This window comes from Vipera ursinii (assembly GCF_947247035.1).
Source record: "Vipera ursinii genome assembly, chromosome: 16".
Lineage (NCBI taxonomy): Eukaryota > Metazoa > Chordata > Lepidosauria > Squamata > Viperidae > Vipera > Vipera ursinii.
This window is the reverse complement of record NC_139529.1, coordinates 1622889-1650859: the sequence shown is the minus strand read 5'-3', so window position 1 is coordinate 1650859 and position 27971 is coordinate 1622889. Positions and strand designations below refer to the sequence as shown.

At 49.3% G+C, this 27971-nt stretch overlaps 1 protein-coding gene across 1 annotated transcript in view; it reads right to left on the bottom strand.

Annotated features, from left to right (window-relative positions):
- Positions 1-27971, bottom strand: part of COL5A1 (collagen type V alpha 1 chain) — a 203237-nt gene that overhangs the window by 78627 nt on the left and 96639 nt on the right. Inside the window, exons 7-16 of the mRNA XM_083375260.1 lie at positions 27323-27565; positions 21575-21730; positions 20783-20839; positions 17411-17452; positions 17101-17163; positions 9737-9811; positions 7326-7418; positions 4825-4881; positions 3840-3893; positions 2948-3001 (exon numbers count right to left, since the gene is read on the bottom strand). Coding sequence (XP_083231386.1) covers positions 2948-3001; positions 3840-3893; positions 4825-4881; positions 7326-7418; positions 9737-9811; positions 17101-17163; positions 17411-17452; positions 20783-20839; positions 21575-21730; positions 27323-27565 — 894 coding nt within the window. The remainder of the gene's footprint in view (positions 1-2947; positions 3002-3839; positions 3894-4824; positions 4882-7325; positions 7419-9736; positions 9812-17100; positions 17164-17410; positions 17453-20782; positions 20840-21574; positions 21731-27322; positions 27566-27971) is intronic.

Below are 27971 nucleotides of genomic sequence, written 5' to 3'. Positions count from 1 at the left end.
ATACTGGAATACCGTTATCATGTCCCCCCCCCCAGTCCTTTTCTCTGGACTGGCCGTTCCCAAATCCTGCAACCGTTCTTCGTACGTTTTAGTCTCCAGGCCTTTAACCAACTTAGTCGCTCTTCTCTGCCCTTTTACCAAAGTCTCAGCATCTTTTTTGCAAAGTGGTGATCAACACTGGACGCAATATTCCAGGCGTGGTCTTACTAAGGATTTATACAGTGGTTCCAATACTTCACATGATTCTGATTCTGCGCCTCTGTTTATACAACTAAGGATTGCATTAGCTTTTTTGGGCTGAAGCAGTTCCGTGCCCAAGTTAAGGCATGTCTTTTTTGGGTTGGGGGGGTGCCCCACCCAACCTTGTCCGGTTCGTCTTGTTAATTAACCAGTGGGACAGAAGTTGCCTTCAGATGTTGTGGGTGCTCCATCACTCGAGGTGTTTAAGAAGAAACTAGACAGCCACTTGTCTGAAATGGTCTAGGTTCTCCTGCTTGAGCAGGGGGTTGGACTAGAAGACCTCCAAAGTCCCTTCCAGCTCTATTCGGATTAAATCACTCTGGGTTCGCTGCACGTTGTCCTTTAAAATGTGGGCCATTCTGAACAGAACTGGCAGATTTGTGACAGGTCTGTTTCAGAGTCTAAAACGGTCTGCTTCCCTTCACACCCCTCCCCTCCTGGTGTCCATTTGCCTCACAATTCTTCTGACTGGTTCCAAATCAGGATAGACCTTGGCTTTGATCTTGGGCTTGCCAGAGTTGACCTGCCCTAAGCCATGATTGCACATCCTCTCTGCCAGCACCAAAATTGCAGTTTAATCAGGTACTGGTCCAAGAAATTCTGCAAAGATTCAGTAGTAGGCAGATCAGACTAGGAAACAAAGCCACGCATGCTGACACCACTTTTATCGTAAGGGTGCAATAACAGAATCTTGCAAATCTGAACACGCCTCCCCTTTGCTCCCTTTTTGCTCCTGAGAAAGAGGGAGGGTCTCATCTGAGGTACATTTCCGCCCAGGACTCGGATTTCTTTTATCTGACCATCATCTTGGTAGCGGCAGTCCGTTATCCAGTCCCCTGGTTACTTGGGGCCTTGTAAATCTCACCACTTGGCATCCAGAAGACCAGGGAGAAGTTGCGTCTGGAAAGATACACTCAGGGCTGCCTACAACTTCCATAAGAGCAAGAACATCTTTTGGCGGGGGGGCTTTCTGTGAGCACTGCAGTTATCAGAGGATGTGAATTCTCGCAGGCCTGCCTGTCCCCTTCCTCCCAGACTAGCAGGCTGGTGCAGCTCACGCGCCACAGGTGCCACCCAGGCGCACTGTGCAAAACTGCACAGACCACGCCAATCCAGACTAGTTGCCGTTTCTTCAAGGGCAGCCCCATGTATAGTTCATTGTAGTAGCGATCCAAATTTGTGTGAGTCTGTGTGTGTATGTGTGTGTGAGAGAGAGAGAGAGACTAAGACATGAGTGACCATCAGCAAGCCTAGCAATGGGTACAGTTGGCGCACAAAATGAATTTGCGCAAATTAGGGAATTCTGAAATCCTGCAGGACTCACCAGCGCTATTTCAAGAATACGGATGAAAATCTTCCTGCCTTCATTGGCAGATGCAAGGAGGAAAGGCCGAGTGAGTCTATTCTCTGAAAATATTTGGAGGGGCGGGTCGTTCAAAAGCACACGGGGAGGGGGGCTTCCCTGAAGAGATTACGGTAAGATGCAGATGGGTTTGGCTGAGATGAAAGAGGTGCTAACTGGCTTAATATTTCAATTAAACAAGCCAGGGCTGCTTGTTAATTCAAATGAACCTGATCACAAACTGCTCCTATTGTTCCTGCAGGCTCTTTTGAACCATCAATTGGCTCTCTCTGTTTTTCCTCCTCTGCGGCTGCATAAGTGACGCAGCCACGGAAGTTGGACTTGCCCCAAACTGAAAAACATTGAAATTAAAGTCCACAGAATTCCTTCTCAAGACAGACTAAAATACAGGGCAGGAGGGCTTGATGTCCTTGCCAGCTTTCCCCATTCTTGAAGCTGTTGTGAGAACTTTTCCTCCTTCAGTTGCTTGGTCACTTGTGTGTCCCTGTGACCCAACGGACATCAGCTCCCCAGGACCGTCTCTCCGTGACTGAAGTGCTCATAAGCTCCTGCCTGAGTTGTCAGAGATAGGACCACTCTGCTTGTCTTCTGTCGGCCTCTTTTTCTGTCCCTTCGATTTTTCCAAGCATTGAGTCATCCTGAATGGCTCTTCCCTTCGCACGATGCCTTCCAAACATCCAAAGTTTAGCCTGGATGTTCATAGTGAGCCATCTGGCATCCCAGTTTCTTTCGTTCAGCCTCTCTGGTGGTGCAGCTTTCATAGCCAAATGTACAGCTGGGAAAACCAAGACCTTGACAATACACACCTTTGTCGTTTGCACTGTGATATCCTGCACTTCAGTGCTTCATCTCAAATTGCCATAGTCTTCCCTCCAGTAGCAGATGCTTCTTTCTTTCGTGGCTACAGCCACAACCTCCGTTTTGCTTCAGCTTCTTCTCCACACTTCAACATTGGGGGTTGGCAAATGACACAATCACTGGGATTTTCCTAATACCAAACCTGCTTTTGTGCTTCCTTCTTTCGCCTTCAAGGAGAGATTCCTGAATCTTCCCTGCTCCCGGCAAATGAGGTGGTATCACCCACTTAGGTGAGGTTCATCTTTACTTAAGTTTATCTTCAGGAACTGCCCTTCAGTTCTGAGAAAACCACTTCAGGATTGTGAAGGAGCTTTGATCAGAGCACGAGCAAATCTGAATAAAGTAAGCGGTTTCTTTCGGGCCCCTGCCAAACAGGCTTCTCGTTCTGTCTTGGGGTGCCCTACCCGGGTCTTTAGGCCAAAACCAATGACGTTTGAGCCTGCCAGGATTGCCCAGGCCTAGCCACGCATTTCAGAGTTTACCTACCCGTCGTCCTGGCTTCCCCGATGGACCGGGAGGGCCTTGCACCCCTCGTGGACCCTGGAATAAATTGAACCAAAGGAGAATCAGAACCTGGGGGTTTTGGGAAAGCCTGGCTCTTTTCTTTTGCACAAGAGGGCATGGGGGAAAGGCCAAGTGCCTCTCACCTCCAATTAGACCCCAGGCTCTCTGCTGAAGGGGACCACAGGATGGAGAGGTAGGGAAAGAAGTTCAGAGTAGCCTCTCTGTTACTAGATGTATTGACAGCCTGCAACTGGCAGAGTGGGGGGGGGAAGGGCTTGACACTGTGTTAATGTGTCTCCCCAGAACAATTATTCCGGGAGAGTGCAAAAATTCAAGAGTCTCAAGAAAGTTAACAGACGAACAGGACTATGGCCCCAAATTGTCCAATCTGACAAAAGAAAAATGTATCTGAAAGAAGAGACGTATCTCTGGGGCATTCCCTTGCGGGCAGCGAAACATTCTTGGGCTAGGAGGCCTACAGGTGCGAACGCTGCGCCTTGCCTTGCCTCCTTCATTCCCAAGAGAAGCCCCCAACTCTCCCGAGGGGGGGGGGGCATAAGGGGCTCCTTCAGAGCAGGGAATGTGTGCTGGCAATTTAATGCACCTTTTCATCAGGGTGCAGGGACAGGGCAGGTGCTTATCCATACAACTACACAAAAATACAAATGCCTCAAATATCAAGATTGTGCTTTGTGGTCTTTGGGAGACAGGCCCAAAGCTCAGTTCCCTTGGGGGAAGCGCTGGGTTTGCCTCAACGCCGGTATTGATTTTAGAAAGCTGCTCCGTCAAAGCAAAATTCAGCAGACTTGGGAGGCGAAGCAGAGCCCCCCTCCACCTTCCCCCCCCCAAGATTGGCCTTGCCAATCACTCCTACCTGAGGTCCCATATCTCCAGATTCACCTTTGATGCCTCCACCGCCTGGGGGCCCCTGTGTGAAAAGAAACGCTGTTAACAAGGCACATCAGGAAAACAGTCCTTGCAGATGCAAAAGGGGGAGACAGGGACCCAGCGGGGACAGGTGCAAAGGACCACTGTGATGGCAGACCAAGAAAACAGGCACCCCACAAAAGTCTCGGCCTTAAGCACCAACCAGCACCTTCCACCCGGCAAATCTTTAGCCAACAGAAAAAGGTCCATTCCGAAGGGCCTACGAGCAACAAGGGTCCGGCTGCATCAAGGCAGGAGGAGCCGGAAGCCTCCAAGGGATGCCGACACGGATTTAAGAATCGCCCAAGTGTAACTGGGGAGGAACCCCGAGGCTCGCCTGGTCCACACCATCGTCTCGGTTTAAAAAGCCATCTTAAAAATGTGCTGCTGCATCCAGCCTTTAAGTTCTATTCTCAGCAGGCTTTAAGGAAATTAACTCAATAGGATTCAAGCTGCTAAATAATGACTATTGATGAGTAACGAGAGTCAACAGGAGACTTGAACGGAAGGCCTGATCACTGCTGCAAGTATCTAAAGGGCTGAATAACTGCCTTCCACGTGACAACTGTTGTTGTTCCAAGAGACAGAAGAAACAGGGAACTAAATGACCACAAAGCCGATTTTGGTTTAGCAACACTAAGGGCCATTTGTAGGGAAGACACCCTGCTGGGGGGACGGGGGGGGGGAGGACACTCTGGGCTGGGGGCCTTTAAACAGAGACTACTGGCCAGGTGTCAAGTGCCGCTGGTTCCTTCCAACCTGACCTTCAATGTCTGACCTTTGTCAGAGTTTGTGCCAAGTTAGGCTAAGCACAGCCAGAAGCCAAAGCTTCCTCGCTGAGGTATGACCAGGTGAGCCGCTCTGCATTCGTTCATCTCAAAGTTGCAGGAAACGGTGTCCAGCGCTGTGGGAAAGGAAGGGGCTTTACTCACCATGGGGCCTGGTCTTCCGGTCAGTCCCATTGGGCCGGCTGGTCCCCTCAGAGCCAACTGCAGGGAAAGAGAGAAAGGGCATCAGGGACAATGCCAGTATCTGGAGAGCCATCCGGGGGGGTGGGCTCTCCAGGAAGAGGGGGCTGCAGGGCCTTTGAAAGCCCCTCTGGGCAGGGTCAACAACCCCGCTGGTGATCGTAAGCCTCCGGGTGGATGCTTCTTCTGTATAGCTGGGGGTGGAGGGGGGTGTTCAGGCACAAGGGACAAGCGGTTCTCCCCAATTTGGAATAAAAAGATGTGCATACGCGGAAGCACTGAAGTCATCTTTACCCGGATGCTGGAGGAAGCAGGCGCAAAGTTAGACTGCTGCATTTGCTCAGAGGAAGACGGGGATTCGGGGGGGGGGGGGAATGGGAAACCAGGGCAAGAGGAATGGAAAAGGCATGGAGAGAGGGGAGGGGAGGGGGGAGGGGAGGGAAAAGCAGGGGGCTGCTGTGCTAGGACTGGACTTTGCCCAGTGCAGTCCAAGGCCACCTCTTGCAGCCTCAGATCGTTCTTTGGACGTGCAAGGCTCTGCAGAACTGAATGAAACCAACTAGTATGTAAACACCCATGCTGCATTCACACGTGATACGGGCCAGTTAAAAGCAATGACGCTACAGGGAACAGGCAACCCTGGTTAGTTTTTTGGGGGATAGAGCCTCGCTGCAAATCCAGCCTGTTAAGTGACATTGAAGAGGCAGAACTCAAAGGAATCTTTCTGGGGCTTTTCTCCAAAGAAAACCGGGACAGACAAGTGGGTTACTCATGAGACTTACATCTGAAGTGCAAAAGGATTAGCGCTCCCCCCCCATGTGTTTCCCCCTAAGACAAGTACAGTCGTATTCTCAGTGCACCAAAATAATAAGATTATATACGTATATATCCTAGATACAGATAGAGAGGTAGGAGGTGGGAAGTCAGAGAATCTGGAATAATTAACGATGACTTTATATCGGTACACCAAGAGCTTAAAATGTCACTGTCATGTTTTATTTTTATTTTTAATTTTTTTTAAAAAAACCCACTAATTAAAAAGTCATGTAGCTCCATGAGAGTCAATAAATCTTTGGGTAGGTAATGGCACTGTCCACATTTAATAAGCTTGCAGGGAGAAATTTGTTCCATTGCTAGAATTCAATACGCTAAAAGACCAGTGATTATCTTCTTCTGTAATTAAAAGCCACCCAGGTCTGCAACTGGAACAGCAAGGAAGTCACAGAAACACGGATTATGCAGTGAATGGGAGCTGAAAGTTTAACTGCTCCCCTAATTAAAAGAGGAAGCAAGAAAAAAAAAAGACATCTCTGCGTTAAGAGCAAAATCCATGCATCGTTTCCCAAAAGGCTGCAGGGTTTTAAAGCCAGATTTAAAATCTCAGGCAGCCCCACAATCAAGGAGGAAGGCGGAGGTGGGACTTTAAACTGGGCACATCCGCTCTGCATGTGAGGACTATCCTATGAGGAGCAGGGAGTCCCTGGTAGGACCACATGTATGTTGGGGAAGAAGGACCACATGGCATCTGGGGCTAAAGGGGACCGCTGAAACTTAGAAAACGCTCTATGGCCACCATACTAAGTGAGGAGGTTCCTATGTATGAATGGCTGCCTTGTGAGGTCTATGATACAAGTAACAGACCTGGAGATACCTACCAATATCCAGATGCCCACTAGATGGCAGCCATGATATAGGAAAGTCCATCTCTCTACTGTTTTCTTGCAGACATTTCATTACCCTGACTAACGTCATCAGTGAAGGAATGGCTGGTCTCAAAGCTGCCGCAGGGGGTTTTGCTACTGGGCCTCTAGAACAGAGGCCCCCAACCTTTTGGGCACCAGGGACCCGGTTTCGCAGAGAGAGGTTTTCCACGGACCGGAAGGGGTGTTGGTTTTGTGTGCGGCCTGCATCCCGCGGATGGGGCTTTGCTTGTTTGTGTGGACCGGTTGCTGGCATGCCACGGACCGGTACCGGTCCACGGACCAGGGGTTGGGGACCCCTGCTCTAGAAAGAGAGCAAATTACTCTCCACCGGGACTGTGGGGTTTCAAAGGGTTTCAGGGGAACCTGGGCAAGTCAGAACAGGTTAAAGGTGGAGAAATGGCGCCCACCTGGGATGCTGAACTAGCCACGGGTTACATTTGGGATCAAAGAAGCCTCCCAGTAACAGCAAAGCATCGTTTCTGATTCAGAGGTGGATGCTTTCAGTACACACACACAAACACACACACACACACACACCAAGCATCCAGAGGAGGGAGGGGAGTTGGCTCAAGGCCACGCACAGGCAGACCTTGACTTACAACCACAATTGCCATTGCTTAAACAGCCCAGTTGTGAAGTGAGTTTTGCCCCTTTCTTGTCACGGTTGTTAAGTGAATCCCTGGGGTCGTTCAGTTAGTGACACGGCTGTTAAGTGAACCTGGCTGGATCCACAGGAGAACGTTTGGGGCCCCGGCTACTCACCCTGGCCTGCTGCAGGATGGCTTGTGCCTGGGACTCCTGGGTAGAGATTTGGGGCCCTTTCGAGCCCGCGTCTCCGCCCCCGGTGAAGCGGAACTGCAAGGGAGCAAGAGCAGAGGGTCAGCCAACAAAGCACAAGCGTGCACAAAAGAACACAAAGCACTTTTGCAAATCGCAATTACTCGACCACTCGCTGTGGGGGTGGTTTCTTCTTCCTGCACTTCTCACGCCCGCAGCCCCACACAAAGCAAGAAGGGGGGGAGCCTCCCACCCCAGATGGGAGTCAGCCTTCGTCCAGCCCCCCCTAAGGCCAGGCAAAGGGGCAGGGAGGAAAGCTGGAAGTTGCCTGCTGAGGGCTGACCCCCAGATCCTTGGACACCCTCCTGCAGCGGCTCCTTCTGCTCCTCCAACGGCACCCCCAGCTCAGCAGTCGCTGGGGGGGGAGCCCCCAACAGCACTTGCCAGGAGAGGAAGAGTCGTGGGGCTTTCTGATCCACAGAATTGGACCCCCGGGAGACTGTGGCCCATGGGCTCAAAAGCTGCAAAGCGATTGGGCGGTGCCTCTGCCAATCTCTTTGTGCAGGGCAACAGCCCCCTCCCTGGTGGTGAGGGCGGGCCTGGGCCAGAGAGAGTCCCAACCACTCAGAGTCGGACGGTAGTCTCCCAAATGGAAAGCGCAACCTGCGTGACCTCTGTTGTCTTTCTCCTCCTCAAAAACTCCCCTAGAGGAACGAAGCCGCCTTGACAGGAGGATTAGTCGGTTTAATCTCTCCCTGTCCAGAGCTTTTCATTTCCTGAGTTTTCTTCCGGCTATTTGCTGCTTTGTGGTTCTGCAAACTCCAACGTTCTTCCAATTGTGAGGTTCTCCCTCTGGCACAAGGAGGGCGCGGAGCAATTTGGCTGCCCGCGGCTGGCACTGAACATCGGGATTGGCAAGAGTCTGGCTTCCCCTCCTTCAGAGGCCTATTTCCCGGATGGAGGTGCTGGCTGAATTTGATGATCCCGCAGTTCCACATCTCCGAATGTTGTGAAGCCCAAGAAAATATTCAAACATCTCAAAAAATGTGCCTTCATGGTCAGCATATATATAATGTGCTGTTAGGAGAAAGACAATCATACAATCTAGAATTCCAAAGCTGGAAGGGACCTTGGAGGTCTACATGTCCGAACTTCTTGTCCACGGCAGGAGATCTTATACCATCTCGGAGAAATGGTTGTCCAATCTCTTCTTCCAATCTCTCCTCTTCTTCTTCTTCTTCTTCTTCTTCTTCTTCTTCTTATTATTATTATTATTATTATTATTATTATTATTATTATTATTATTATTATTATTATTATTATTAATAATAATAGGGGGAGCACAGGGGGAGGCTCAGCTAATCTCAATGTACACATGTTGTACTTTGACAATAAAGGTTTATTATTATTATTATTATTATTATTATTATTATTATTATTATTATTATTATTATTATTATTATTATTATTATTATTCCTAACCCCCAGCAATGGGGCATCCACAACTCTGGGAGGCAGCTTCTGTTCCACTGATTTAATTGTTCTGTCAGAAAATTCCTCCTTAGTTCCAGCTTGGCTCTCCCTTTAAAGAGCTTCCACCCATCGCTTCTTGTCCTGCCCTCCGGCGCTTTGGCGAATGAGTCGACCCTTCATCCCCAGGACAGCCCTTCAAGGACTGGAAGACAGCTTCCCCTCAAGTCTTCCCTTCATTGCAGAATGTTTCAAAACATCGATTTATGTGATGGCTTCAGCAATTATTTTCAAATAAATGTGGAAATAGAGCAGAGACGTTCACGAGCGCACACGTAGGAACTCTGAGATGGATGGATGAGAAACGCTTCTAGAGCAGGCCTAGCCGAGTCGGAAGATGGAGGTCAGAACTGAGATGGCCAGTGGCCGACGGGTCCCCCACCTCCACCCCACAGGACAAACTCCATCTGAAGGTTCAAGAGGAACAAATGCAGACTGAGGGCCTGGGGGGCAAGGAAGACCCAGAGGCGAGGAGGATCCCACAGGGCAAGTGGCTCGCTGCTCTTAGAGCATCAGTGGCCACACCGCAGCGGCAGGCTGACCAGAACCTGCTCACAGCAGCATTTGGGGTGGACCCCCTGCTTCTGGTCTTCTAAGGCCACCGTCATCCTGAAAACCAGAATAGTGGCTGTTGCAGAGCTGTGCAGGACTTGGGGCTGGAGGGGGGAAAGGTAGCTTTTGCCTCTTGGATTCTGAAGTGCTGCCATGCCGTGGCTGGGACAAACCCTTCCCTGTACACCCAGGCAGGAATGCACCAGCCCTCCATCACGGGTGACCTTCTTCCCACTCCTTCCTCTGCACTCCAGCGGTCGCTACTCAACGGAGGAAGCAAGCCCCGAGGGGCTTTGCAGCTCAGCCATACTCACCGGCAGCATCAGCATCGTCCCGGGTGGGCCTGGCAAACCATCAGCACCAGGAAGTCCTGGACGTCCGGGTGGACCCTGGCAAAGGAGAGCGAGAAGGACATCGTCAGTCCCGGGAAGGTTGGCACAAAAAAAATCAGGCTGGGCTGAGTGGGCCCCGGGGCCACCCGGCCACTGTCTGAAATCTAGACAAGCACGTTCAGTCAAAATCTGATTGGTTAGATCTTGAGAGGACAGAGGGATTGTGCTTGTGTGACCTGGGCCCAGGGCTAAGCATGGATGAACCTCACCACTGGGTGTGAAAGGGGTAGTTGGAGCTGAGAGTGCTGGGGAAATCACACACACACAGCGCCGGGAGGTCCTTCTTCAACCACTGCCTGCCAAGAGACACACACACCCCCCGATGCCCTGAGCTGGGAGCACTGCCAGCCCCACCACCTTCCACAAAGCCAAGGGCTGCCAAACCTTTGAACCAAAATATCTGCTAGGTCTTGGATCATTTGGGAAAGGCTGCACTGAGCTGTGAGGAATAAATGATAAAAAAAATGAATTTTCCTTAAAAACATGTTACCCCTCATGCTTAATATCTGTCATCAGCTGAAGGAACATCTGCTACTGCTATTTAAACCTATGCCCAGTATCCGAGAGAGGGCAACTGCTGCCCCAGCCCAGCTCTGCCAGGCCTCTTAGGCGGTGGCACACAGGGCGAAAGCAAGGGGGGGAACAGTGTGAATGCAGCCAGCAGGGAGAGAGTGTGGTGTGTGGACCTGCCTGGGGGCCTTGGTCCATAGCCCGGCTGCCTGGGTAAAAGGGCAGGAGATGCCACCTCCACGCTCGGTGCATCGCCAGGATGGCCCTGGGTGAAGCCTCGCCTTCCACGGGCGCTAATTCCTCTGGGAGGGGGCAGAAGAAGGGGGCTCTCACGGTAAGGCAGGGGTCCCCAATCTCCGGGCCTTGAGCCCTTCGGAACTGGGCCGCAGAAGTAGTGGATGAGCGTGTGGGTGCACGCATCCCCACTTGCCCGAGCAGCAGACAAGCATGTGTGTTTGTGCGCTTGCCCATCACCCGGACAGAACCATCCCCTCTTCCCCTCCCCCAGCCCGGCCGGACCGCAAAGCCGGAAAGGTCGGACATCCCTGCTGCAAGGGACAGACGGCTCAGGCAATGCTTCAAGAAGTAGTCAATAAAACATAAAACAGTAATAAATCTTGGGGTTGCTGATGCTTTTGAAATGATTTAAATGCTAGCTCTTCCTTACAATTTCATTTGATTTCCAAATTTAAACACCGTAACCCTGCACATTTATTTGTTTTATTTTCATTCACTTCTCCTCTGGTCCCTGCAGAGGCTGCAAATGGGAGGGGGTCTCCAGCGCCACCTGGTGGTGTGTGAATTCAGGGGCTCATGAAAGCTCCAGATTTCCTACCTAGGAATCAAAGGGGCACAAAGAATCCCCAGGCCCGGCCCCAGTGCTGGGTTGCATTGCCCTCCAGCCAGCCTTGAACTGGCCCAGGAGAGAACTCTCTGCCCACTCCCGGCTGGCCTGCCAAAGGCCGCTGCCCTCGGGCCGGGCGGGCCGTCTGGCTTGACTGCTGATCCCATCAGCCAGGACATCCACCAAGTGGGGCTGCTATAGGAAAGGGAATGGGGGGGTGGGCTGATTTTTTTCTCTTTTCTCCCTTTTACCCTCTGAGCGTCCCCCAAGTTAACATAAAGTGAAATTTTGAAGAAATGGAAGGAAGTAGTACCAATGAGGCAGGCAGGAGACCCTACCACAATTGGCTGTTGAGCAGGAGAAGGGACTGGTTTTGGAATGGAGGATTGTGGAGGAACCGGCTGCTCTTCCCCAGATCTGCTCTCCCACATCTAGTTTCTCGGGATTCGGTGGAATGAGCTGCAAGTGGCATTCTCTGGCATTCCCCTCTCAGAGGTGAGACTCACACCGCCCCCCCCCCCATTCTGGAAGAGCCTGAAAAGCGGGCTGGGCCTGGGGCCCCAACAGGGCCTCCTGCCGCTTTGGGGTGGCCCTCAAGTTGTCCGTTGTCTTGCTTTCTCATTTTAATTTCAACGTTTTAGTCTCTTTTAATTGTTTGCTGCATTTTAAAACTCGTATTACATTGTAAGATTCCCAGAGCCACCGTATTAGTAAGACGGACAGCACAGAAATCCAATAAATAAATAAGCAAGTAAATAAATTCCGTCCAAAAGCCGAAAGTTGGCCTTCAGTGCAGCCTCCTCTGCTACTCCAACAATTGTCTCACGGGACTGAGGGAAGACGGCCCCTTCCAATCCGGGCGGAAGGGGGTTGAGCGGGAAAGAGGAAGACATATTCTCGAGGGCTGGGTCTCGATTCCTGCACAGTGGCCTGGCCTCAAATGGGCCCTTCAGCTCATCCTCCCTTTGGGGCAGCATGAAGATCGCTCGCTCAGCTTCACAAGGTGACCCTCAATTTGTCCCCCTCCCACCAGGAAGGCAGACCCCCCCCTTCAAATCTCTCTCTTCCTGTCTGAAAGCCAAAACGCTGCTTTGAAGGTGCCTCTGCACCCTTCAGCTGGCTGCCCGGGTGAGATCCTTAGATGTGGCAGGCAGCTTGTGGGACAGGCTGGCCAGGGACGAATCCAGACACCCCAGATCAAATATGGAGCATGCCGACCACTGAAGCAGACCGAGGGTCTCTTCTGCTGCCCTTGGCAGAGCCCCCCCACCAGGCGCTGCTGCTTCTCTGCTTCCAGACTGGCACTCTCTGGGGCAGAGATTCTCCCTTCTCCATTCTGTAAACCATCCTTTTAATGCTTCGCCAGAGCTCAGCACGGCCCAGTTCAATTTTCGAAAGCAAATCTGGAGGTCGAATTGATTTGTTCAGAGCACGGCACATGAATTAAAACATCAGTATCGGACCAGCGGGCTGCAATGCAGGCAGCCCACGAGAGAGATGCTGTTTTGGTTGCTTCCACTGGCAGAAATAACTTTTACACCAGCTCTGCTGGCCAAGAGCCAGGCGTTTGTAGGAAATGCCGGCTTGGTGTAGGTTTTATCAAACCACGGGGACCTTTTGTTTGCAAGGGAAGCATATTGAGAAACGGCGCCCTGGAACCGAGAGCAGCCAGCGTCCGCAAGCAGGGCCCGCCGTGCTTTGCAGAAGCTGGACCTCTTCCTTCCACCCTCCTAGCTGTGCAGCCCATGGCTTCCAAAGCCGAGGGCTCCCGGGGCATAACGAAACGGCACTGCACCCTTTCAAAGGTCCCAAAGACCCCTGGGTACAATCCCAGGCGATGGTGTGGACCACTCAGTAGGGAGGGCACGGGATGGGGTTCTCGAGGCCGGAGTGAGGCATGCAGAGGGACCACTACGGTTCCCAGGCTGAGTCCAGACTTCCTCAGCACGGAAGGACTCACCGCTCCCCAAAAGCCTGCTGGGACTCAGCCACACTGCCGGGTGCTGGATCCCTTGTTCAGCCCCGCAGCAGCCCCGCTGGTGCTTCCAGCAAAGGCTCTAATCCAGGGATCTTCAAACTCGGCCCTTTTATGACTACTGGACTTCAACTCCCAGAATTCCTCAGCCAGGTATGCTGGCTGAGGAATTCTGGGAGTTGAAGTCCACGAGTCATAAAAGGGCCGAGTTTGAAGATCCCTGCTCTAATCCATTCTGACCTTCTTTTGGGGGAAGGGAGAAAAAAAACACCTCCCTAGTTTCCTAACAAAAACATCTCTGAGGGAAACTTAAATATCAGGACAAGGAGTTCAGACCAGTTCTTTCCATACGCTGCAGCGCCTCCTGCTGGTCACCATGAAGACTGCAGGGAAAACTTTCCCATCCAACCAGACCATCTTCATCTGCGGTTCATCTTCCCAGGCGGATTATGCATTTCAGAAAATGCGCCACGTTTATTTCAACCCTGAAATGCCCCAGTGAATTTTGTACAATTTAAACTCATCCTAAATGGAGCTGAATATTCTGATTATAGCTGAAGCAGATTAAACCTTTCCTTTTAGCTTTCATGAGGATTAATCAGTCAATGCCTGACTGAAGAGCCTACACAGGGACACAAAAACATTTAATGTAGAATAACAGGGCTGGAAGGGAGCTAGGAAGTCTCCTAGTCCAACTCTCTGCTCCGGCAGGAGACTTTATACCAGGGGTAGGCAACCTTGGCTCTTATGTGACTCGTGGACTTCAACTCCCAGAATTCCTGAGCCAGCATGGGGGAACTATGCTCCCCCTCATGACTTCTGGACTTCAACTCCCAGAATTCCTGAGCCAGCTTGGCTCAGCTTGGAAACCTCTCCCTTTCCCCTCAGCATGGCTGGCTCAGGAATTCTGGGACTTGAAGTCCACAAGTCACAAAAGAGCCAAGGTTGCCTACCCCTGCCTTATACCATCCCAGAGATGTTTTCCTGGCAGCCGGACGAAGCCTGGACCGAGGCTTAGCTAAGCGGTCTGAGGGCCCCAGGGAGCCTCAGGGCGGCCCACTCAGGCCCTCCAAAGTGGAGGCCTAAATAGGTTTCTGCGTTTCATCTGGAGACGGGGCGGGGTGTTTGCTTTGGCTTCCGTTCCCAGCAAAGCCCTCTTAGAAAGCAATTATATCTTAGGCGGAATCAAAAGCTGCCAGCCCTTCATTTGCCTTGCAGCACCAACACAGCAATTATCTCCGGGTCCAGATGGCAGAGCTACGAGCGAAGGGGGGAGGGGGAGGGAAGAAGAAGACCATGTTTTACCTAAAGACTCAATGTAGGCCTGGAGGCGAAAATTGTCCCATATAATTTGATTTTTAAATGTAAAGTTGCCTCATCTATGCTGCCCAAACGACACACGTGCAACAATGCGACAATGTGCTCGAACCTTTCCGTAACACTGCAGCCTGTCTCACAAGCGAAGCGGTGGAGATGGGAATGCATCCACGAGGCAACATACACACCCAAACACGCTACGTAGGAAAACGGTTTGCAGAAACTGCAAATTCTCCGGAAAGGACCTACAAAAAAAATGCACCCAATCTAGCTTCTGCAACACCTTTGACCTGCTTCCTACGCCGAGCGATAGTCGGGATTCACTCAAGACGACGGAATCGTAAGCTAAAGAAAAGAACTGGATTTGCAAAGAGTCTGAGAACAGGGAAACCTAATTAAAGTTGACATCAGTGAAGCTTTGTGTGCAAATAACCTGATTCAGAATGATGAGAATCCCGTTGCTAAGGATGGGGTTTTCTGACTTCCCATCCTCACCCTCAAACTGCTAACTGATGAAATACACCGACAAGAATTTGCAGTAGGAAAATGGGGAGATGACGACACTAAAATCAGTCCCAATAGCAGGAACCTCTAAGATCTTCTTTGCGAGAGACATTCAGCGAAAGATGGGGGGGGCTTTGCTGGGGGCCCCGTAATGTTATCCTGCACTGCGCTGAGGGTGATGTGGGTCTGGCAGATGTGCAGAAAAGCTGATTCTGGCTTTCTGGCATGAGTGGCCAGTACGTCTTCTGCTTTCCTGCATGCTGGGCCCGGCACTGGACAGAGAAACCCTGGAGACCTCTCCACCCCCAGGGCAACCTGCCTTCCACACCCCTATTTTTACCCCCAGATGAAGAGGGAACTTTCAAATCACAGGGAGGTGGGCAGCATATACACTTCAACAATAACAAAGGAATGGAGAAGCTCCAGAACTTTCGAATTCAAACACCTGCCATGCAACACCTCAGACCTAACAACCTAAGTTGGTAAGAACGTAGAAAATAAAATATACGATCAGAGTCCTTGGAGGGACCTTGGAGGTCTTCAACCACCTGCCCAAGCTAGAGACCCTATACCATTTCAGACAAATGGCTGTCCAATCTCTTCTGAAAACTTCCAGTGATGGAACACCCACAATGTGGGAAATTGTCAAAGACAGATGCAACATTTCCTGACAGTGAGAACAATTGACCAATGGAATGGCTTCTTTCCAGAAGTTGTGGGTGCTCCATCATTGCAGGCTTTTAAGAAGAGATTGGACCACCATTTGCATGGAAGGGTATAGGTCTCCTGCTTAAAAAAGGGGGTTAAATTAGAAGACCTCCATGGTCCCTTCCAATGCTGTTATTCTGTACCCTGTAATACAGCGGTTCCCAACTGGGAGTGTGAGACGATATTCCAGAGGGTGCAAAATGTGGGTTTAGAAGTTTCAAAATTATAGTGTATATGCATAATTCATTATTTTGAACTTTTGTAAGGGATGTGAGAACATATCAGAAGGGTGCGGGGTATAGAAAAGTTTGGGAGCCACTGCTGTAATGGATGCCTTGGGTGCAATCCCAAAACAACTGGGGCATCCCTTGAACACCATCAGCATTGACAAAATCATCATGAGTCAATTGCAAAAGGGAACAGCTCACATCCTGCTGTCAACGCTGCTAACATCGAACATTCTTGCTTTGACAGAAGATGAAGAAGCAGCTATTTCATATTTTAAACTTGTGTGTTACTTTTAGAGCTAGAATCAGTTATTGCTGGGAGGGAGGAGAAAGAATGTGTCTCAAGGCTGTCTTGAAATAAGAGAAGATAAGAATTTGGCGGGTTGTCTAACAGAAGGGAAAACTGACCCTTCAAACTAATTGGAGAATGTGATTTATGACAGCAATGAAAAGGAGGAGAATTGTGTTTAACATATTCAGATTCCAGCTTCTCCTAGCAAGCTTTGCCGATGTTATAGGGCTCTAATAAAAGACTTTTAAGGTAAACGATGCCTCAGAGTCATTTGAAGAGCTCATCTGTCGGAAACTTTACAACTGCGACAAGTCTTTTAACACCATCAAACCACAACATCTGACCTTCCCAGGACTTTGGGAAGGACTCAGTAGGTGGATAAAAATGTCAAATGCAGTCCAAACATCTGGCTGACTGTGCAATCAACCATAATAATAATATTGATTGGGAAAGATTTGTTATTCTTCTAAAAAAACCAGTATTTTAAGGACTAACCAGTCTAAGCAGTTGGATTTTGGGATAATGTGTCATGGCAGATCGTGTCTACTTATTGTCCACTCTATGAAATGGACGTGATGCAGAATATGGATCATGTGCTAATAAACTTCCCTCGCAACCTTTTATTTATTGACTGGCCTGGGGTGTCTGTAAAGCAGCTTTGGCCAGCTGTCCCTGGGCTTCATACTGCCAGACGAGCGCACCTCAGCGCGGAAGAGGCCCTTGAAAACTGGAGGCAGTTCTTTTCTCTCTTTCTCTAGCAAGGAGGAGTCGGGGTCTCCCCCTGCCTGCCTTCTATCAGCACCAGGCCTGAGTGTGGGCACCGTGCCCCAAGTGGCTTGCAACCTCCCCCATCTCTGGAGTGCAGTGGTGCCCTCCGCTCCAGGTAACCCTACCTGCGAGAGAACTTACCCTTTCTCCAGGATCTCCCAGTGGGCCCACTGGCCCCGTTGTTCCCGGAGGACCTGGAAGCCCCTGGTGGAGGAGAGAAAGAAAGAAAGTCAGCCCCAAGGGGGAAAGGAAGTTCTCGCACTCAGCACAGAGAGGAGAAGCCCAAGGGGCGCCTGTTCACTTCGGCATGGTCAAATTGGCCTGGGAGCCAGCCACGAGGTACCACGTTCACCACGAGAGCAGCTGCCTTCTGCAGACTTGCTCCAGCCACAGCGGAGAAGACCCATCCACGTCCCTGGGGCCAAAAGGGAAAAAGAGTCAAACAACTTACGGCTGGGCCTTCTGGGCCAGCCGGCCCTTCGAGAAGCATGCCCTGAAAATGAAGGAGGAGGAGATGAAAAGCACAGAACAACAACCGGACACCCCCCGTTACAAACATCTACCCCAATTGTCGTGTGCATGGCTGCAAGGAGAACCACCGAGTCCCTCCAGAAAATCCCACTCAGTCTTAAACAACCCCCCCCACACACACACACACCATTGCTAGCACTGTTTACAAGCATCCTGGGCATGAGAGCAAAAAAACTAGAGGGAGGGAGGGAAAGACGAGCTTCGCTAAGTTCAGGTTTTGTGGGCTTGGGTCATATCGGGAGCAGGTGAAACGAGTCGACATCGTGGGCTCTCCAGTAATCTTTGGTCAGAAATTCCTGGCCACTGACCAGGAAGGCCCCGGCCCTTCTCCCCCACAGATCTGCCCAGGTGCTTTTTCAGGCTTCATCTCTGTGAATTCCGGCAATGGTGAGAAATTACCGTTTCGGCTTCTGCATTGCAGGACAGAAGCTGAACAGCAGGAGATGCCAGGGTCACGATTCCTACCGCGAAATTGCTGAGGAAGAGCTCCTGTTTATTATCTGCATATCGACTCCAGAGCAGTTTGAAAAGACGGTCCAGGGCGTCTCTTCCCCACCCCCCACCCCACATCTCTGTCCCTGGCTACACAAAGAGTAGCTGATGAATCCCAGGACATGGACGACCTTTGGGTCGCCCAGGAAAGGCCTCTTCCCCAAATGGGGGGGGGGCTGCTGGGAGCCTCTTCATTTGGCAATCTTCACATCGAAGGACTGGGGGACCCCTCTCCCCCTTTAATTTCCCAAGAATCAGAGGATCCTAAGACTGTCCAGGGGCTGCTGCCTTGCAGGAAAGGAGGAAGGCCAACAAGAACCGAACAGAAAGTGAGCTGCTTCGGAAGAAAATCGGGGTGCCCTCCAAACTGAGGCCAGATTCCTATTTCCCAAAAGCTTTCCGGCTCCACAAGGCCTCGAACATTCTTGGGAACAGAAGAGGGCTACCACCTTCCTGCTTATTTGTACTTTAGCACCCAAAGCGCCTCAAGTGAAGCAGCCCGGCAGGGCAGGGAGCCAGGCAGATGTCCAAGGAGAGAAGGCGGCAAAGGGCACCTGGCTGCACCCTCCAAACACAGGAGATCCAGATTTGTTACTTGAAGAACACCAGGTAGCCATAAAACAGACCAGGAATGAGCACCACCTGACAGCTCCCAAACTGGCACTCTCAGGAGCCTTGAACTGTAAGACAACCACTGGTGCCACCCATATTTCCGCCTCACCCTTCACAAACACAGCTAGTAGACACACCTCATCTTTGCCCTTTGTGGGACAAAGAGCTTCACGTAGGACCAACTGTGGGGACAGCCTGGTCCGCTCTGGCTTACAGCGCTGCCGAGGCGAGAGAGAAGCGGTAAAGGCGGCCACCATGCTCCCCGCCGGCCTTTCCAGGAATGGGCCGGTTTGCTGATGGCAACAGCTCCGAGGAGGTGATGGGGGAACGGTATAACCTCGGATTGATTATTGATAAGTCTATCATTTGATTTTTGGGTTTAATCTTATTATATTAATACTGTAGCCGTTCAAATTCTCTGGATATACAGCATCACAGGAGTTGTAGAAAGGAATGAACAGTCAATCAAAAAAAATGTGTTTTAGCTTGCTCTGACATGAAGACGGCGGCAAAACCACTCAGCTGCCAACTTTCTGGCATAACCAAGTGGGCAGCACATTGCAGGACTGCTGGGAAGGTGAGAATTTTGTTTGCCTTGTCCAAAAAACCCCAAACAGTAACAAAAACAGCAGAAAACAAAAGCTCTGAAGCCAAGGGAATGATCTTAAAATCGTTGAGACTGGAATTAGTGGACTCGTGCTCAATGGTTTTTAAGGCACCACAAACCTTTTGTCTGTCTGCACAAAAGATCAAAGTGGCTTCTATCCAAGTCTAAACATTTGCATGAGAAAAAACAATCCGGTGGTTATCTGGATTCCTGCAGCAGAGATTGATTACGCCTTCAGATGTCCAAATGGGCTTTATTTAGCTAAAGAATGTTAGTGAGGCAAAAGTGATCTGCCCCTTTAACAGACACACCAACCCATGAGGCTCACAAAAACATGTGCGTGCTACCAAAGAGATGGGAAAGGTGGGATAAAGCTTGGACTGAAGCACACCTGGAATTCCTCAGCATCTCTGGGAGGCACGGCGGGGAGACCAGTCTCGTCTCACCCCTGGATCCAAACCGGCTCTCCAGAGTCTGCTGGACTAGGATGCCCATCGTCCCAGGCGAGCTGGGGTCGGTGGCAACTGCAGTGGGGCTGCACAACGAAGCAGGGCAGAGGGAGGGGGCTGCTCTGTGCGACTTTCGGCGGCAGCCCTTCCTGCACCTGCCAGCTGTCGCTCAGGCTGCTTTTGGGCTGAATGTCCCTCTGGAAGAGTGCTAGGCCCTTGTCTAGAAGGAGCCCAGCTGACTCCCTTAACACACCCACACAAAGCGCCTGGGCAAAAGTGAAGGGAATATGGTGGTGGCTAAGTGGCACATCTTCCGCTGGATGGTGACGTTTAATTGGGGGGGAGAGAGAGCACACGCGGGCTCCGTGCACAGCACACAAGGACAAGACCTCCTGAGGGCGCCTCGCCAGAGGCAGGGCAGGGATCGGGAATGGGGGCAGCACATTCAATGCCAATCTAGCGAGCAGCGGAGTCTTTCTCTCAGTCCTGAAAGAGCCTCAAGATGGAAGATTACTGAAAGATGCCACGCGAAGCTCCGGGCTCTGTGCCGCATTGTGGTGCTCAACGACAGCCACAATCCTACGGCCATCCAATGCCACTGGCATTACGCGCCTTCTCAGCAGTCAGTACAGGAGAGTCCTGGGCTGCGAGGATGCCTTTTCTCCTCTCTGACCATCTCAGCAGCAGCTGGCTTCCACATTCAAACCCCCTCTGGGACTTGAGCAAGGAGGGACCGCCGGGGCTTCCAGTGAGGGCCCAGCACACACAGCAGCCAATCTCTCAAAGTGGCAGAAATCGCCTTTTCCAGAGCATTCCACATAAGCCGTTTTACGCCAAGAAAAAGGTTCCACAGAGTCCCACTATTCCTGCAAGAATCCCAACCTCCACGTAAGGGCAGGCCACCCTTTCACCTGATCCAGGACTCGGGACTGCCGCCTGCCATTCCAGGCGTCTCTCCGTTGCCCCGTCAGGAAGCAACGGGGGTGCAAGGCCAAGTTGTGCAACAACGATTAAGGTTCACTTCCACACAGACTAAATACCCCGGCGGATCTGGTCTCTGGAGATCCCCACAGGAAAGCCTCAGCTGTGAGGTTCTGCAGCACACCTTTACCTGCAAAGGAAGGGCACTTACTGGCTCTATGATCGCTGGCTCTCCCTTCTGCCCTTTTTCGCCTCGAGGCCCACTGATCTGCACCAGAGGAAGAGAAAGCAAGTCAAGAAAGTGGGGTACAAAACGTAAGCAGGGAGAGCTGGGCCCAAACCCAGAAATATTGATTTTTGATGCTTAGTCAATGCACTATTCAACTTGCAACGATCTTGGGACAGTTTCCTGAACAAGAGGCTAGCAGGTTTCCTGGGCCACCTCACACCCTGAATATACCCCACCCAAACCCCGGTGGCTTCTCTTACTTTGACCCCAAAGCGCTCTACACTGTGCTAATGTTGGTATAAAGGCAAACTGCGATTGCAACCCGAACTTGGCATTTGCTCTGCACTTTCAAAGAAAGCTTTTAAATAATGCCAAACCACAATTCCAAGTATTGGGACTTCATCTACCAAGTTTGTTGGGGTCTATCCAGTTGTATGCAAAAATATACCACCCCACCCCTCCCCCCCAGTCAAACTTTATGTTTCAATCAGATTCACTGGTTGCTTCTTTGAAATCTGTAAACATTGCACAGAAATGGCAAGAATGCATTCAAATTTGCAGGCGGCATTGTGGTTAGTCTCCTATCCCAGAGAGGTTATGTCAGCTTCATTCGGGGATTCCCTGAAATCTTCCATTCGACCTGGAGCACCTACATTTTTTGCAGGCAACGGCCAGAATTCTCAGCATGAGATCCCATCAGCTCTGGCCCAGCCGTGATGTGGGCTGCATCCGCCCAGGAACTGAGCCTAACTTTCAGACAAAGTCCTTCCTCACCCCCTCATAAATGGTATCCTGGTTAGCAGGCATCCCGGGTCCAATGTCAGGGGAGTCAGTCCTGTCGAAGTAGCCGTCATAGTATCCTTCCCCGTACTCAGTGACAGAGAAATCTTTGTCAGGATCCTCTCCACCTTCACTTCCTCTTCCTGTGCTCTGAGCAAATAATAATAATCACAATCACAATCCTCATAGTAATAGTAGTAGTAACAATCCCCCAATGAGACACTACCTTGACATGGTTGTGGGGCTTGTGTGCTCTGAGAGCTATACCAGAGGTTCAACCCTGCTGGACAGGTCTCATCAGAGGAGTCAGACAAAGAGTGTCTCTCCCATAAAAAATATGGTGAGACGTAAATTTCAGAAAGCCAAAACGGCTTGGATGTCGCCCGGGTAAACGCCAGATGTTGGAGTTCCTGGATATCTGGTGCAAAATGGGCTACAGGACTCAGGACTGTTGGATAAGCAGCCAGGGCTAGCAGCTGCAGAATTACTGGAAGAAAAGGTGTTTACCTGACGCAGATACACAGTGATTGCAAACAAAGAAATAATAATCTCATATTACAGATCAAATCCAACAAGAAGAAGATATTTGAAATAAATGCACCATTTCTGGAAACAACAACATCCAGAATCAGAAAATACAGAACAGAGGCTGGCAGATCAACATCAATTTACAATACGAAATAAAGTATTCATAGAAACAGAATTGGAAGAACTGCAAAGGTTTACCCAGGGCAAAGAAATCAAAGTAACTCAGAATGTAGAGGCAAAACAGGGGGAGCTGGAAGTAGAGGAATCCAGCAGAGAAATGCAACTGTTTTCATTTGGAAATCAGGCATCGTCTCCTCTGCCTCAGGAAGAACAAAGCCCTCTGACTAAAGAAATAAAAGAAGTGAAACAAAGAATAACGGAGCACCTAGAAAAGCACAAAAAAATCAGAATTAGGCTACCTGCATTGAAGCTTGTTCCAAGAAACAACTAGCACAAGCACTAAAAGATGCAAATACTGCAATATCAAGTATAAGCACCAACTCACTGCAAGAAACAAACCAACCAATGTACAGCACAGCTGCAGTGATAACTGAATACCTGGGTTGCAAAATCAACAAAGAACCACAAAAATGGAAGATTAGACTGGAAAATAAGATCAGCAAGTTGAGATCAGATGCAAGCAAGCTAGAACAGATGAGAGAAAAGAAGCCGAAGAACACGAAGACGAAAGAAGACCTCATCAAGAAATACCACTTAGAATAGATGGCATTTAGATCCTAAAAAGCTTGCAAGTATGTATCCGAATTATCAACCAAAATGTTGGAGGTGTGGTGATGAAGATGCAACATATTTTCATGTATGGTGGACTTGTAAAAAGGTTAAGGCCTTCTGGATAAAAATTTGGTGGAATATGCAGAAGATCTTCAAGCAAAGGATAAAGTTTTGCCCGCAACTCTTCTTGTTGGGAATAATCACAGATGCTACGGTTGTGGACACTAAGTTGATGTTGAATTTAATTACGGCAGCAAGACTTTTAATAGGTCAGTATTGGAAGAAAGAGGAACTGCCGACCATAGAAGAATGGACTTTAAAGGTTTCTGACCTGGCAGAGATGGCAAAGATCTCGGCTTATTTGAAAGATCACTCGCAAGAACGTTATATTATGGAATGGAGAAAATAGATTGAGTATATCCAGAACAAATATAGGGTTAAGAAGTTTCATGTAGCATTTGAATAAGTCTTCCTTCTCTTTCTTTTTCTTTCTTTCTTTCTTTTTTTTCTATATATATTTAATATCATTAAGGTTTGTATTATCCTATATAAGCTAGAGAGTGATGGATTTTAGAGTTTATGGTTGTTAGTATATGGTTGTTTATGATTGTTTTTTTTTATACCTTGTATTTAGCTCTGGGAAGTCGGGGGGGGGAGGGGGGGAGGGGTAGGGAGGGAGGGAGAGGGGAGGGGGAGGGGGGATTGTTAAAGATAAACTGTATGTTAAAACTTTTCAATAAAAAAGAAAGAAAGAAATACCACTTAGAAACAAGGAAGATCAAGGAAGCACTGGAAATAATAAAACAGCAAATAACAGCTATAGCCAGGAAGATCAGTAGATAGGAAGCTCGAATTGCAACTTATAGGCAGAACCTCCAATTTCAATCCAATCAGAAACGTTTCTACCAATCCATCAATGGAGAAACTGCAGTGAATCAGTCAGTACCTGGCAAGGAAGAAATAATGCCATTCTAGGCGCAGATATGGGATAACCCAAAGAAATACTTGGTTAAAAGAGCTTGGTTAAAAGAGTTGGATAAAAATAAAAAAAAGAAGTTGAAATGAAAGAACTAGTAATAACAGCAGAAATGGCAAAGAGCAAGGAAGATCAAGAATTGGTCAGCACCAGGTGAAGTTAAACTGCATGGCTTTTGGTTGAAACATCTAACTGGTCAATTACCCACTCATTGCCAAGCAATTTAATAACATACTATAAGGAGGTGAAATTGAAGAGTGACTAACATCTGGGAAAACTTACTACAAATACTGGGTATCCTTCAAGCTGACAACATCAAGCACACTGAAGTCAAGAAAAAGATTTGAGGTGAATATATCAAGAGAGTGAAAAAGATCTTGAAGTCCAAACTCAATGGAGGAAATACCACCAAGGCAATCAACACCTGGACAATACACAGCTGGAATAGTGGACTGGACTCAAGCAGAACTAAAAGCAATGGATAGCAAGACCAGAAAAATAATGACTATGAATCATGTCCTTCATCATCACAGTGACATTGATAGACTCTACCTACCAAGGCAAATAGGTGGGCATGGAATGCTGCAAGTACATCAGATAGTTGAAGAAGAAAAATGGCTTTGGAAGAATATCTGAAGGAAAGTGATGAAGATGCACTGAAGTTAGTATGTCAGGAAAGTTTACTGACTACTGGAGAGACCAAACTGGCCTACAAGAAAGACCAAATGAAGAACAGAATGGAGGCATGGGAAGACAAAGCACTACATGGCCAGTACATTAAGAAAATAGCTGGGAAAGCAGATAATAACAAGACCTGGCAATGGCTAAGAGCAGGAAAGCTGAAGAAAGAGACCGGGGGACTAATTCTGGCTGCACAAGACCCAGCCTTAAGGACAAATGCATACAAAGTCAAAATTGAGAAGAAAGCAACAGACAGTAAGTGCCACCTCTGCAAAGAAGCTGAAGAAACAGTGGACCACCCGGTAAGCTGCTGCAAGAAGATCGCACAGACTGACTACGAGCAGCAGCACGATAAAGTAGCAACAATGGTGCATTGGAAGATCTGCAAGTAATATCATTTGCCTGTAAGCAAGAATAGGTGGGACCATAAAATAGAGAAAGTCATAGAAAATGAAGAAGTTAAATTGCTCTGGGACTTTAGAATTCAAACAAGCACCTGCCACATAACACCCCGGACTTAACAATTGTTGATAAGAAACACACAAAAAATCTGGACAGTGGACATGGCAGTGCCTGGAGACAGCAGAAGAGAAAAGAAAAAGCTGGAGAAGATAACAAAATACAAGACCTACAAATAGAAATAGAACGACTGTGGCAAAGAGAAACAAGGATAACGAATGCAGAACAGAACAGAACAGAACAGAACAGAATAGAATCCTAGGGTCTTTTAGCCCAATCCCTTGCCCAAAAATGGCTGTCCAATCTTTTATTGAAAATCTTTATATTTAATTATATCTACTGTATATAATATAAAGTAATAATATAAGACAATGGTTCTCAGCGTGTGGTCTGCGGACCCCGGGGGGGCCCGTGATGTCATCACAAGGGCTCCACAAAGGCTTGAAGAAATGTTAGGATCTAAATCTTGAGTTAATTTGGGCGTCCATGGCCATGGTCCATGGCTACAAAAGATATTTAAAGGGGGTAGGTGATGAAGAAAAGGTTGAGAACCACTGTTTATATGGTATAATATAATATACCTTACATTTATTACCTGATAAATAATAACCCTTTTAAGTGTTGGACATTTTCTCAGTGCTGTTATTCATTGACTACTCTTACTTCTCTTCCACTATAAAATATCTGTGCTCATTTCTTTTATACTAATCAGAGCTGGGAAGCCTGCAATGACCAGCTTCATTTTTAAGCAACCTTTCACTGCAGAAGTGAGCAATCTTGGATAGAACTTCGAAATAGGTCAGTATGTCAAAAGACAATTCTCATAAAATCCCAGCCAGCCTGGTCACTGGGAGTTGATATCCAAGATACCCAAAGGGCTTCAGACCAAAGAGAAAGACTTCAACTCTTTTCAAGCCATTTAAACTAGCAACTCTCATAACCCGGAGCGCCTGCCTGCCTTCTGTACGGCCCAGGTGGGGTCTCTCCTGTGTGCCCAGAAAGATCCCCCAGGAGGGCCTGTAAATTCTGCCTCGATGGGCAGGGGGATCCCTGTGCTGGTCTCAGTCCTCTGGGGGCGAGGAGGGGGGGGCTCTTCTTTGCTAACGGATCCCTTTTCAAGGCAGGGAGAGGAGCTGGATTCCCAGGGCCTCCGGCTCACACGTACGGCCTGGGATCTCTCTGCCAAGCGCCAGCTTTCGCACCTGTGACTGAACGATGTCTCGGGCCTCCCCCTGAAGGCCACCAGGCAGGGTCCACCAACAGCCTGGAACCATCCTGTGACTTAATCCAGTTGGGGCCCTGCACACTGGCAAGCTCTCCCAGTTGTGGCTTATTCTAGGAACCACAGGAAACACATTTTTAATTTCTGAGTGAACTTCAGGCTGGAATTTAGGTTGCTGTGTTTTTTTTCATCCCACCCACATCGACTGTACCTATCTGGCTTGAGAAAGCCCAGATTCACACACTGGGTTAGATCCTAATGTGGTCAGGTTGGGCTTTGTTACACAGCCTGTTTCGCACGTTGCAGGCAACATAAAATGTCACCCCACGCTATACTGAGACGATTCAAGCTTTTCAGATTACAGTAGGTGAGGCTTGCAAACCATGCTTCACGGCTGGGTATGTTATGGGACCCAAACCAAGACTTGGGCGGAGAGCTAGGAAAGAATCCCGGCCAAGCTCAGAAGCTGATCATTTGCTTATGATGTTCCATGACATTTTGCGTGTTTTCCTTTGAGTCAGTCTAGAACAGTGATGGAGAACCTTTTAGAGACCGAGTGCCCAAACTGCAACCCAAAACCCACTTATGTATTGTCAGGTGCTGGGTGGGCGTGGCCCATTGGGTGGGTGTGGCCCGTTGGGTGGGCGTGGCTGCAGCAGTAATGGCAGACTGGGCAGGACTAAAAAGTTCAATCAATCAATTCCAACTTTGCGAGATCTTTTTTTTCCCCGCGAGAAGTTGAAATTGATTGATTGAACCTTTTTTTTTGCACACGGCGATGGCGGCCTACAGTGAAAAGGTTTTATAAAACCCATCTGAAGGCCTAGGACTGGGGTGATGGTGCGTGTGTCCACAAAGAGGGCTCTTCGTGCCACCTGTGGCACGCGTGCCATAGGTTCGCCACCACGGGTCTAGACTGCTGCAGGCTCTACGGAGAGACCTTACATGGCATCAAAAGGGGTCTGTCACTGCCCTTTTCCTAGGACTGAGGAAGGCTGGCCCATGGTCAATCTATTTCTGTGCCTGGAGGGACTGGAACTCAGGTCTCATTTGTACTCAAAGCCTGGCTTTAAAACCGCTCCACATGCTTGTTTCATTAGCTTGACCCAAATACGTCCTGTGTAGAAGAAGCAAAGCAACTTACATCCGTTTCATTGTAGGTGATGACTGTGCTGGTGGGAACTTCTGCCTCCGTGCCACCTTCTGGGAGCTTGTCAAAATTGTCCAGGTCTTCGTAGTTGAGATCTTCGTAAGGGATTGGCGTGTAGTACTCGTCCGTAATGGGCCCGTAGTTGTATTCCTCTAACAGCAGTTCATCCTCTTCCTTGGGAATCTTCTCCTGGGTCTTCTCCACCACCGGTGGGGGGGTGGGCGGAGGGGTGGGGCTCTGCTTGAAAAAGGAGACAAGAGGCGGGTGGGCTGCCACAAACTCTGCCCAGGAGAGTCGAGAGGCGCAGACAGGCAGGGACCACCATCCCCGCAGCGTTCTGTGCTGCCCAAACAGAATTCCCATTGACACAAACACACACATGGCTGGAGCTTTCCTGCTTTCACCAAAAGCCCCCACAGAGTGACTCAGTGGAGTAGAGCAATCCAGGAGAGAAACACCTTCAGATGTTAAGATTCGTTACTGTAATCTCAGAATAAGACTCGTACTGGCATTTGTGACTTGATTTCCTCGCCTGGTCTACCTTGAAGCAATGACATCAATCTTGTAAGTCTCGATGCGCTTCCCCCTTCCCTCCCAAGAGACGACCTTGCCTGGATGGTACAGCCCTGGACTCGGCTTTCTT